Here is a 13850-nt window from a genome sequence, read left to right on the forward strand (position 1 = left end):
TTGCAATGTTCCCGCTGTTTCCTGTTTAAGCTGCTACCAGGCTGAAACGCGTGTCAGACAGCTCACACGACACCTTGTTTGTGTTGGCAGCAACAACAGACAGACTCTGCACCAGACAGCTCCTATCTCTGTATTATATCATGAAGCAAACCACAATATTGCTACAAAAACTACCTTATTATATCTTTGACAAACGTTGCGTTATTGTCTACAGCGACGTTTCGTGGTTACGTCTTGCCCCTTTGGCAAGCTTATTAGAAATAGGTTGCGATGTCATTTTAAGTTGGTCTACTACGTCACCGTTCTGTGTCTACTACGTCATCGTTCTGTGTTCCAACTAACAGTGCGAGCTGTAGCACGACCTCGACCAAGTACACCTGTGGTTCATAATGTGAGTAAGTTTCTAATCCACTTGGTTGAGATGACCTCCCAATGAGCATGCGTGAATACCTGATTCCCCTTGATGGTCAGTTTGACAGATGTACTCCGTAATGGACGTCCTTGAAAACGGTCGCCCTCGACCAGTACAGCAGCTACTGCAACGATCCGGTGTAAAGAGTAAGAAGCATCACAGTGTAGCAACTGAAGGTGAGGGCACTTGCAATAAGAACCCCAACCGACTTCAAATTCATTCCACGTGTATGGGTCATTATTGGAGAGAATCAAACATTAATAATAGAAATGATAGGCATTTTCTAGCTGTGCCTAATCTTCTGTTCTTGCATGGACACCACCAACACCCTTAATGGAGAAAAACACAAATATCAAGAAAATTGAAAACATGTTTAATAATTGCACTTCTATATACGAAGCATGAAGTCAACATACAAGCAAAAATTGAAAAAATGCTCTATAAAATTTCTAACAGTCCTACAAATAGCTTAACTAGTGCATACAACAACTTTTTCAACATTTGAACATATCTACACATCGCAATTAAGGTAGTACAACTATACATAAACCTCATCATTGTTCAATACTTTGAAATGCATTGGTTAATAAACGATAGAGCTTTATATTCAACCGCTGTAACCGGCTTTACCATGAAAACCGCACATCAGAGAAAACTGCACATCAGAGAAAACTGCCAGCAAATCAAATTGCATGGGACGGAACGTACATGGTATGATAACTAAATATAGTATTTAACATTACACAGTGTACCAAACAATCACAGAATATTCACAACTATACCATTTAAAACGTCGTATAAGAGGTAAAGTTGATCTTTACATTGTTTCATACACAAAGCACACACATCTTTCTTAAATAGTCTATGCATAATACGTTGGCTAAATCGGTATTCCGTTTAGTAAATCGATATTGTTCTTCCCTTAGTACTACTAGTATTACTGTTTGGGTTGCTTTTTATTCAGTAATATTAGAATGGGTTATTAATTATTATTATTCTAACCAAACCAAAATTATGAAACGAATAAGAAATAAGTGATTTTACCACATTAAAACGGATTAGTAGTATAGTCAAATGATAGTACCTGTTATTGTTAGTAATATTGAATAGCGGATAAGTACACTCTCAAGTCTCATATGTATTGTTCATATATCATTAAGAGCATATCAATTACGGCCAATATTCATTGTTGAACCCAATCTATTGGGTTTATTGGATCTGTTTATACGTACTCTAGGATAGCCAAAGTGTCCCGGGCAGTGTCATCCATGGAGGTAGCACTGCTCCAGGCCCGTGTACTGGTCGCAGGCAAGGAGCACGATTGCATACAGCTTTTGGCAGTTGTCCCTGGAAGACAAAATCAAGCCACTGACGAGGTCAGTCACTTTCGCGATGTCATACATCGCGTTGAAACGTTGCCCAAGGTTAGCCAGAACAGGTTGTTTAAAGTATTTAGTTCACTTATTTAGCAGCAATGGTAAGCCGAGACGTTTTGAAAAGTGTAAGCCCGTCAGGGCTTATCGTTTAATGAGATATCAACAACACGTTTCAGTACAAACCGTTGGCTATGTCACATTGTACATGAATGGCGAGTAAATCAAGACGTTCAAAGCGTCTGATCAAGCTTCAAACAACAAATTAACAAATTTTAATCCACACGTAAATAATGTTCAACATCCAGTCAAACACACAGGCAAGTTGTATCTCTTCAATAAGCGTTGTGACATACAAAGGTAGACCAATATTGCATCATCCACAAGAATCAGCTGTTTTCATACGGTAAATATACAACACATGTCATAAATATGTATGCGGAAATGTCCAACCTTCCCTGGCGACATGCAAAAACTATGTGAGTCTATGAACATTCTCCATTACCCAGTGTAATCTGTCTTCTCTGTTTTATGAAAGTATCTGCATCCAAGGCCTGTTTCTCTAACAGATGCCGAATCTGTGACACTCATGAGTAATATGACAGAAAGTTTGAATTTTTACTCAACTCAAACGACGATGTTTACATCAAGTTTATAATAGAGACATATAATGCATTTACACTGGATAATTGAGAATGATAATTGCTAACATACATACTAATTATGTAATGTCATATTATTCATCTCTACTGGTGTGTTGCTAATTACACAAATCATAACATGTTCAACCAACTACATAACCCATCTTAACACCCACAGTATAAAGGCTGTGATGCAATGCCCACCACGTCAACTGCAGACACCCATATGAAAACAAATGTTCTTTACTTCTTTTAGGAAGTATATATTAAAGAAGCATATTTACGGAATAATGAGGTTTATCAAAGATTTACAAGAATATATTCATTAACAGGCAAACGTAATTTCATTTAGTGAATATGTGTGATTGGTATACGCATTTAATAAAATGAACCAGGCCGCCTACAAAAGTGGTCACTTTACATTCTGGACCGCCGGTAATGTACACGTATCTTCGTTCACTTTCTGTGTCACTTGGACTTAATGATACATTTCTGTATATTGTGTCGTCGCCTTTAATTGCCATACAAAATGCGATAAGTAGAAACTGTACATTCATTTACATTGTATAAGACTGAAGGCTCCCAAGGTTACGTCCTGGGCATGGTCTATCATGTCACTGTAGTGAGCAGAATTCCAGTTATATGACGGCACATTAACTCAGTGTGATTAAATGTCGAGTGCTTAATGTCAAGAAAGCCTGAAGTAACTCAGTTCTCAGACGTTTGCCACTTTGGTAATATGCTCAACCACAGTTATGGAACTGAGACTTGTTTGTTCAATAGTCAGATCACTTCAGATCACTCTCTTCAGAATTGAAGGCCATGTGGCCAAGAGTACAACAGGTAACACAACAATGTCATGGTGTGTAGAGTTGAAATATAATTGATAGTACAATCATGTTAACGTAGGTTTTGCTTCAGAAATATACATATCCCTTTGAGAACATGGATATTTTGTATCCTCATAGGGGCTCGAAATTTGACAATTGAAGGTGGGCTGTAGAAATAGGCTGGAATACATTGGGATCTGCATAAGTTATAAGATGGACATATTAGCAGCATGTGATATTCATCTTCAAGCAAGTTTAAATTACATTTTTTACATACTAATTCATTACATGGAATCATTATCTTTGAAAAACCGTGTCTTTGTGTCTTCAAGTTATGTGATTTGATTAACTTTCGCATTAGATCTTTGTTCAATGCCCCACGGGAAATATACAGTTCAGGTTGAAGAAGGGACTAAATGTACTGTAATTTACGGGAAATGATGAGTTACTTATTTCACTATTCCAGTGTTGTATATTAATATCTATACAGCGTTGTTTAAAATCTAACATGAAGTGATTAACATCGCCACAATCTTGGGCTAACCAGGAAAATCCTGTAGTAAAGAAAAAGCAGTATGACATTTTGTAACAAGATAGGTGGAATCGGTATAGTTTTATAAATTAAACAGGTTAAATAGACATATATGTACATATATAAAATCACATGTATTGCATGAAAATTCATGTAGGTGGTAGGCAATATTATTACTTACAATATAAAATATACTACCAAAATATATCAAGTGATTTTCTGTACATGCCGTTTTTGCATTGAAAATGATAACACATACATGTATCTTATCAACATATTCAAACAAAACGGTGAAACCTTTAATAGTTAAAGCTGGTAATTAGGTGTTTCATAATCTTACTTTTTCCCAACTTTTAATAGGGATGTTATAAAAGAACAAACCTTAAAAATGCCTCTTAGCAAACGTGGCATTTTACTCAATTGTATCAAACACCATCAAAATGTCACAGAATTTTTACTTATTATAACATCAAAAAAACATGTAACATGTCATCTGACCACTATTTAAAGCTATAATCATCTTGTTATCAGACAAAAGACACTATATGCACACTATAAAATTACCAACCGGTTAATTAGTTACCAAGTATATATATATTAATAAACGTAATTTCATACAAGCACACAATTACACGTTAAACGTACTGGTTTGATAAGTGATTTCATCATTCAGTTGACTCATTTACTACTTATATGTCTAATTTGTACCAAAAAATAGATTACTACTGCTGTGAGTTAGTTGAATTGAGTCAGATTAAGGTATTCTTTTCAGTTTCTTAGGCAGTCTAACGCAATTTCAGGTAAATGTTAAATAATGTTTCCTTTTATAGAAAATAACATACATTTTATGACCAATTATAACATAAATATGTAATCTAATCAGTCCAGACAATTCAACACCAACTCAGATATTGAATTATTTATGAACTTATTTGTTTCTATTACAAATTTGGAACAGAATTTAAACAAAATTACAACATTATATATACGTTCAACTCTAGTATCTCCGTGAAGGAACAAAACATACTTCGCTACAAATTGGAAACAATTATTTCAAATACAACCATTTTGTTTCCGCCAAATTACAAATTAGTTGCATTGCAATTCCAAGCTCCATATATGTCTTATAAAAGGGGCGCCACATTCACAGATGAAGACCAATAACAAAGTATCAGCCCATATACAGCATCCTGTGATCCTCCTGCCCAGGGCATTTCTGCTCGGTCTTCTCATAAGCCGTGTCTATCTTTTCTTCCAATCCAGGAATTATTTGGATCATATCCGACATTTTCGAATGCCTGCGTAAGAAAATTGTAACGCAGACGACAGCAGCCAGCTCCAAGGCGATAAAGGACAGCCCCGCTATGAAGAAGGACCAACCATACCTGTAGGAAAACGGGAAATTCTTTGTGGTTGTATGTCCAACTTCATCGTTGATTGCAGAAATAAACAGTATTATCCCAACGGCCAAAACCAGACCTGAAATATAGAAAATGGGCATGAAAAGGTTCGTCTGTGACGACCATGTTTACAAAGTCTGAAACACTATCTGCAGAACGTTGAGAAAATGAATGTGTGAATGAAGGAATGTTTCTTTGTAAAGAATCTGTTGGACAAAACGGTAATTTGCAGCATGTAACGGCCAACGTAGACTTTTGAGCTAGTCGCAGTACCTCATTAGACGTCTTTACATCTATTTCGGTCTGCTGGTAAACTTGCTCCAGACAGAAATAGGTCAACTGGTTTCCTTTATGATATATACGCATTAAGATTGCGTACTTTGTTTACCCACTTTGTCTAGTTGGACAGGCATTCCGAGTTCCTTCCCCATGTTTACACTGACAAAACGTCATTACATCTTAATTAAAACCCACAAATCAAGAGTTGTATTTTCAACACCCAAACAGGACCTCTCATTGCCCTGCTACTGAAAGGAAAACTATAAATGGTACAAATGCCCACTCTGTCTTGAAAGAGGCTCTATTTAGTTTCACTGTAGGATTCGTTGCAAGTGCAACGGGAGGTCATAATACGTATCTAATATAATACAAAAACATATAAAGTGTATTTATGGACCAAATAACGGTTTCATTTAGCGTATGAGGGAGCTGGTCTGCACGAATGGTGCCCATAGCCCAAAGACGTCTTCTTGGAATCGAGAGTATCTTCTTCCGTATGTACGTGGATGAAAGTTATGGATTGAAACATCACCGAATCCTGAATGTCACTTTAACTGTAAAAACAATTATCGTTTATATTGGGATACTCTTTAACAATATCCAAATAATGACTGACAGTTTGAGAATCTAATTGCTTTATTATCATATTGAAACCATCATTAAGATCCTATGGATCAATTGTTATAATATCGCGCGAGAAACGGTCAAGACCGAACCAATTTGTCTAAACTAATATCGCTTCTCGTTACGGATCTAAATAATCCAGAGATAAGCTGGGGTCTAATATGACAGGCGGAATCACCTAATTTAGCAGTCGGAATGAAATAGATTGATGGAATGCGAGTCGTTGAACAGGTTTGTGACTCTGCGCAAGAGATATGGTCATTTGGGTAACTGCAAGAATTGGCTTGATGAATACATCGCAATAGCGTTGATGAAAACGCCAAGCAAACCACTAAGGCAGTGCGTTTCACGTTCTTAACGGTGTAACAGTATTTGTTTGTGTAAATCGATATCAGCAATTTCTATAACCTCGTTAATACGATGTAGTAAATGAATGTTGTTATAAGCCGAAGCATTATTTAACCTATTATAAGTCAATGTGTACCTCATCGATACCAGACAAGGCACACTGAATGTGACAGCAAGGAAGGAAGACAATACGTGAATGAACAACTTATTACAGTGAGAGTGTCGGTTCTAACACCGTGATCAAGCTTGTGATGCTTGCTTGTTTGCTTGCTCACGGATCACTTGCTTGATAACGGTGTTAGAACCTACACAGAAACGTCGCGCTCACAGTAATAAAGAAGTTGTTCATCCATATATTGTCATCCTTCCTTATTGATCCAACTTCTAAATGCCTCTCAAAGAAGAATGTGACAGCATATCGGAGAATTGCGTCTAACTAAACTGCAAAACAAAAGAACCATGCACTCAAGTGTGATTTGGTCTAAAGGTGAAACAAACAAAAAATAGTTATTCAATGATGGTGTATTTGCTACTGGTTTCACAATTTGTTTTTGACCGTTCGTTTCAGTTGTACGATTACTGCTTTCAACCTTGTTTCGGAAACCCCTTTTGTCCTGAAAGTTTATTAAATGACCATAGAAACACTTGTGAAATTGAAGTGTGCCCCAACCAACAACAACAAAAAAAACAACCCTTCTCAAAAAGCTGTATCCGCCCCTGTTAATAACGTTCGTTAGGTTTGGGTCAAGCCCAGTTTCCAAGTTTACACTTTCTTTTGCCCATCTGAAAGTAGCTGCCCCTCATCAGCAGGCGATATCTAATATGAAATACAGGTGACCTCTCAAAACCCGGAATCCTAACGATGCTTGTTATCTCGATGTCTAGAGGATCATTAAGTACGCCATTGTCACGTCATCCATTGTTAAAGATAGCACGCGTGTCTATAGCAGCACTATAACATAATGTTGGCTTGTGCCATTGACATTTCGACTGTTTTGGTGTCACTACCAGTAAAGTAATGGTGCTATAGGTTGTGTGTGTAGACATACATACATGAGAAGATATACAATCGTAGCATGAGATATATCTTGGGTTATCATTTAGGGCTAAATGAAGCTCCAAAGAATAAGAAGAAGAAGAAGAAGGGTTAATTTTGTTTAAAGGTCATACGACCCATTGTACAAGGTGGTACAATAGCGATTTTGGTTACCATTTTCATGCAACAACGCTAACAGGAGCAGAAGAAACATGTTCTACGAACTTGACAAAATTATTTATGATGTTAATGTCGGATGATGTACATATGCCGTGGAGTGAATAATAATATCCATGGACCGTTTTGGGAATGTAACGCCGACGCGTATCCTCATAGCGTTTACAAATATAAACAATATGAATTTGATCCTCAATACTTTTACAGTGTTTACATAACACAATATCATCATTACAAGAGGCGTACCTCTTCTAATATATTTGATATCTAGTGCATTACATCCTGATCTAAATAATGTGAACAGGCGCTTGCACTTTTTACTTATGTTCAATGATAAATATATTTCACAGGTCAACAGAGATTTACGGGACTTATAGAAAGACAGCGGAGGAACATCTAGGGAAAAATGCCACTCTTGCATAAGAAGCTCCAAAACACGTTTTAACAATTATGAGGCACGTGACCTCGGACAGCACGTACATGTGGTGTTATGTAAGAGTGATCATGTTACTCATTGTCGGTTGAGAGCAGACGTTACTGTTTTCTTTGACGCAGCTGTATGACGTCACGTTATCAAATAAATCATTTAGCCAACCAGGAAATAGCAATATTGATCGAATGACATTGGGAACGTGTTGAACAATAACGTGCAATAAGCATGTTGCATGTGCGCTCATGTCCAAAGGCTGCATGTTTATCAGTATGCCATCAACAGATACCAACAAAAACACGCTCTAGACGATCGCCGCTGCTCTAGACACCCACGGGCAAGAACTCCTGTCCAGGAGAGGTTCGTCAGAACGATGGTATAAAAAGATCTATAGCTAATTGCCACTCACACGAGGGACCTATTGCAACAAACACCTGGTAAGAGTACACGCGAAATCATTTTCACGGATGACATTTGCGTGCACGAACCTCCACGTGTCGTCTCACAAGTTTGAATCATAGACATCAGAGCTGTGAATGAACGCCATTACTGTAGTAATCGACGTTTGGCTGACGTCATGTTTTCTGACCAATCGAAATTTACAACGTCCTAATGAGCGGTGTATGGACATTAATGTCGAACGGCACGATCGTTTGAGTGTTGGGTCCATATTCGTATTGGCTGGCATCTCAATGACCGGCAGAACTGCTTTCCATATCCTCCATGGCAGAATCAGATTATTACTACTCGGGGTGGCACTTGCAGAACGGCATTAAGCCACGTTTCATCTTTTCGGATAATAAAGCTCACCGTGCCAATATTCTGCCCCAATTCCTCTGACAGTAAAACATCCATATCAAGCCACGACTGGGACGTCACTGGCATACGTCAACGTCGACATCCACCGACCACTCGCAAAGTAATTCAGGGCTGTTCTCACTGATGAGTTGAACAACATTACTTAAGATAACATTGGTGGACTCGATGCGTGCAGGCCATGCCAACAAATGTTTTTATACCCGGTATGAGTGAAAATGCTACAAAATGTAAATTTCGAATTTGCCCAACGACCTGTGTGCCAACATGCCATCATACGAGCACATAGAACCCCAAGGACCTGATCACCTCTTCTCCAACAAATACGATCTTATCATTCCCATTTTGACGATATCATATGAATCAGAAGATATGCCTTGATGATTCTCACCATCCCCTACATCTAAATTTCCAACTGTATCCCCACGTGGATATATGCTTAGTATTTACAAGCTACAACTACATATTTTTAATTGTATTCCTTTTTCAATTTAATGTCCAACAGAGTTTATTTTGTTTGCAAGCGACAATACTCATATTCAAACACGAAAACACGGATGACACCTTTCGTACCTGCTCCATAATATTAATCTGAGAACCTTTTTAGTTGCTTCCCGTGCCCATGTAAATTATGGCACATCGCTTGCGACCTTCTGAGGAACATAACATCATTCTTGACCAACTGCCCACGATTCATCGTTGGTATCTTGGACCTCTATCAATTAAGGTTATAATATGATTTATAATAGATACCCAAGGTCATCATATTTGAAAAAGATAAGAGACAGTGTTGACATTTTTTTCCAGGAGTATGAAACAGGTAACAAAATGTTCCAGGGATCCTTTGAAAACGTTACGGACTGCCGTTTAGTACATTACATTTGGGACAAAGAGGACCACATTTGCGAACAGTGCAACAATGAAATGGCGTCAGACAATTCTGTTTCCTTACTATGTTTGGAGTAATTGTAATTACTTAATGTAAGCAAAGGAATCCTGTGAGGACTTTTCACTTTCATTATTAAAGCAGCATAAAGCAGAGTGGTTGGTGCCTGATATGAGTTTCATTTTTAATATTTTCCCTGAAGTCCGTGAATGACAAACATTTGCCTCTTTTGTTACCCTTTGTTGTTGTGTCCCGATGGGAACAATTTCCCACGATGGGTTTTACGAACACGAGCTTTAAAAGATGGAAATTGCATAGAAGCGATCTTCTGTCATTGGGATGAAAAATGTGACGTTATAAATAGGTCTGTGTATCGTCACCAACGCCTTCGACACAATTTAATTATCAGATATTTATAGTTGCGGCACCACTTGGAGTTTTAGTTTAGTTGTACTGCTCTCTGTTTTAGTCGTAAGTGCGGCGATATTCGTGTGAGAGAAACTTCAGGTACAAATCTTCTCCAGATCGTATCGTAGGCCTGTACATGTGAATCAACTGAAAGCAGAGATAGTGTTATGGGTATATTTTAAGCTGTATGCTTTGTTGTTTCAAAGTGCGTAATAGTTCAGAATCTATTACTAATTTCCTTTCTACAGCACTGTATTTCTTTACACTGTGAAATGCCTTCAAGACAGCATAAATCTCTTTCTAGATAAACGAATCGTCTTGCATTTTCACTTTAATTATTTATGGAAGTTCCCAGTAATACCAGAACAAAGGTCCACAATGTGGATTTGTTTACCACCTAGGTAAACATAATGTGGGAGCACTGTGTAAATGGAGCACCTTGTGCCATCACTAATTTTCTTTGATCCAACCATATACTGCTCGTGACTATATGACTGAGACTTCGATTCGATTTCAAGTTCTTTGCAATGACGTATCATGAAATTACCTGTAGTGGACTACGATCAGTGAGTGAGTGAGTTAAAATTTAAAGTCACCTCGGCAATATCTCAGTCATATCGTGACTAAAACTAGTTCTCAATTCATATTACATATAATATATAAAACCCTGTCAACAAAGGACAGTAAAATTACTAGATTATCACAAAATCAGTTAAAACTAGCTAGCATATATCTTTAAAGTAGAAAAACTATTTTTGGACAATACAATGTAAAAATGGACTAGTAATCGCCAACAACTGAAGGTAGATCACCATACTAGGGACCCTACGATCAGAGAAAGTCATACCTATATGTCGTTTCAACCTTTCTATACACTGCCCACATCGTGTATACAGGTCGTCTGTCCATATAGTATATAATAACTCGGGTATTGAGCTAGCAACTTATAGAGTCAAGATGCATGTTTAATCCGTACAAAAAAACAGACATGAAAACAATTGCAAATATTGATTGATTTATTAAGTCACAAATGTTATTTTCTCTTATGTGCCCCCTGTCTGGCCGTCTGGAATACTAGTCGTGCTGTCATGTGTCTGAGGTTTATAAAAGCAAACATCTCAATATTGAATAAATGTCCTTGCATATTGCAAGAACGTCAACCACCATTTTGATTGAATCCCATCCGAAATGAGACATATAAGTCAATAGCGAAGATTAATTATTTCCAAGTTAAATGTCCCACCCCAAAATAGAAACTCAAAAGCTGGCTAGATTTATTAGAAGGTGGTACAGTCCAGTTCACTAATCGCCTTCTCTCAATAGACGTATTGATTGGATTGGTGTCACATTGAAATCGGTTTGTCAGAAAGTACAGAGGTACTTGAAAATATTCTCCTCTATGTTTGAAGCTCTGCAATACTCATTGTCTGGATGTGTTGCCGTGGTTAAAGTCATTCTGAAGTTGCCAAGGTCTGGAGTAGTCAGCGAAAAATGCGTAGAAAGAGTGGCGGAAAGAAACATATTCTAGATTTTCTTTTACAGCGTCCTCGCGCTGAGCTCGGTCTCTCACAGGATCAAGTCTTTGTCAATTTACCATACTGGAGGTGCTCAGACGTTATCATGGCGTTCCCTGCAGTAGTTCTGTGTTGCCATACTTTATCGTGCCCTCGCAATAATGTTGCAGTATTATACAGTTCACTCACTAGGTTCTGTACCAAACGAAACGATGCATATTGAATGTCTTCCCTTGGGAGACATTCCATCGTATTCCGGTTTTATCATGTATCAATAAACGTTCCTATCCTTGAAGCAATGTGGGGTTCAAGGACCTAACTTTCATACAGGTGAGGTCTGATGAATGGGGTTGACATTTTAGGTGTGCGTGCGTGCATACGTGCGCGCGTGCGCGCGTGCGTGCGTGTATGTCCTACCGCAACAGGTCGGGCAAACAGCGGTTGTAATTTGTTCACCCAACACACCGCAATGTATCCTAAATAGTCCACTGATACACATTTAAACTGACCCGAGCTCACCAGCCCTTGTTTTAAATCCGAGCGCATTTAAGGCAGAGTATAAGCAAACAAAACCATATTTCAACTTCTTTTAGAAAGTCGCAGCTGGGAATGAACACCGACCTTTATCTCTCCTGTCAGACTCTCTGTCTCCTAGACCACGCAGGCAGTCGAGTTAGCACGGGGGGTGTGACCATTTTCACAATATGCAATTACTAAATACAGTATGAACAGTGTGTTCTAGTTAGGCATGTCTAGGTTTCCTTTGTGCATAACTGTGTATCGACTATTACTATCTCTTTGGTATCGACTAAATGCACCTATGGGTGTATAGATCCACGTTGACTGTTTAAACAAATGACGTCTTCGGTGCTGTAAAGACGAGCAGGTTTATGCCGGGAAGATATTCTGTTACAATTTCAAGCAGAAAACTTTCAGATATCACAGTGTGTCATGATGTCAAGAAATAACAGCACGCATTTGTAGTTTTTATGGTGGACGTGACATCTGGTTTACTGATATACACTGACATTTACTTCGACCGTCGGCAAAAAATGTAGTTACATGTGTTACGATTGAAGAAGATGGAAACGTTTTTATCTGTGCATAAATCATTTTCGTACCTTAAAGGTAGACTTGGCTCTGTGTATTTGGCAATCCTAGCCTGTTCAGTTTGGTCTAGGACATTCGAAACCCATTTCTAACTGTAAATTTAAGGTATTTTTTCTTATATACCAGTTTGTTGCAGTTTATGTACAGAGACATATAGTCACGTAAAGCACCGGCTACAGTTTAGACTTGAAGTGGTCAAGGTTAGCTAACATACAGTGTTCCGCCTCTCCATGTGTTAGAGATGTGTGCCCCAGGGAAGGATAGGCTCACATTTTGGTGAACAGTTTGTATCAAGTTTAAAAGGGATTCATAAATACCTGTTCATGATTCAGTTTGAAATAGGACTATTCACTATCATTTCTTAACCTACTTTGATATATTTTACTTATATAAACATATTCTTAACTAGATAAATATCATATGAAGTACGTAAATTCATAATGTTGTACTTTATGTATTTCAATGCATAAAACACCATATGTTGTCTATGCAGCAAGGAACTAAAGTTCGACATCACCTTCAAATTATATGTGCAGAGCAGGTGCGGTGGGGTAGCCTAGTGGTTAAAGCCTTCGCTCGTCACGCTGAAGGCCCGGGTTCGATTCTCCTCATAAAGACCATTTCTGATGTCCCCACCGTGATATTCCTAGAATATTGCTAAAAGCGGCGTAAAACCAAACTCACTCACTCACTCACTCTGTGCAATGCAGGACAAAACTGTTCTTTGGTTTCTACATTCATACAAGCATCTGTATACATATATTACCGCCGGGCAAAACAATTACAGATTATAAACAAATGCATCGGTGATATCAATGTCGTATTACATACTAATTCAATTTATGCACGTAATGAAGGAGAGGGACGACTTCCACACCATTAATTAAGTCTAAAGCAGTCACCTGTCTCGCTGTAAAACCCGGGGATTAACTCGGAACAATTCACATTGAGATTCCGACCTTTGTCACGGAGGCCGGATTGTTTGTCCTTAAGCTAATTCACTCCAGAATGAAATGGGATTACTAGTCTCAGCT

The 13850-nt window shown here is 38.1% G+C and overlaps 1 protein-coding gene across 2 annotated transcripts in view; it reads right to left on the reverse strand.

Moving 5' to 3' along the window:
* Window positions 1–3494: 3494 nt before the first annotated feature.
* The window catches only part of LOC124291799 (voltage-dependent calcium channel gamma-5 subunit-like), a 44784-nt gene continuing 34428 nt past the window's right edge, over window positions 3495–13850 (reverse strand). For both annotated transcript variants that reach the window (XM_046728870.1, XM_046728869.1), the window contains exon 5: window positions 3495–5267. In XM_046728870.1, the coding sequence (XP_046584826.1) occupies window positions 4960–5267 (308 nt within the window). In that variant the 3' untranslated portion in view covers window positions 3495–4959. The remainder of the gene's footprint in view (window positions 5268–13850) is intronic.

This window comes from Haliotis rubra, unplaced genomic scaffold (genome assembly GCF_003918875.1).
Source record: "Haliotis rubra isolate DU_JTF1 unplaced genomic scaffold, ASM391887v1 Scf5, whole genome shotgun sequence".
NCBI lineage: Eukaryota > Metazoa > Mollusca > Gastropoda > Lepetellida > Haliotidae > Haliotis > Haliotis rubra.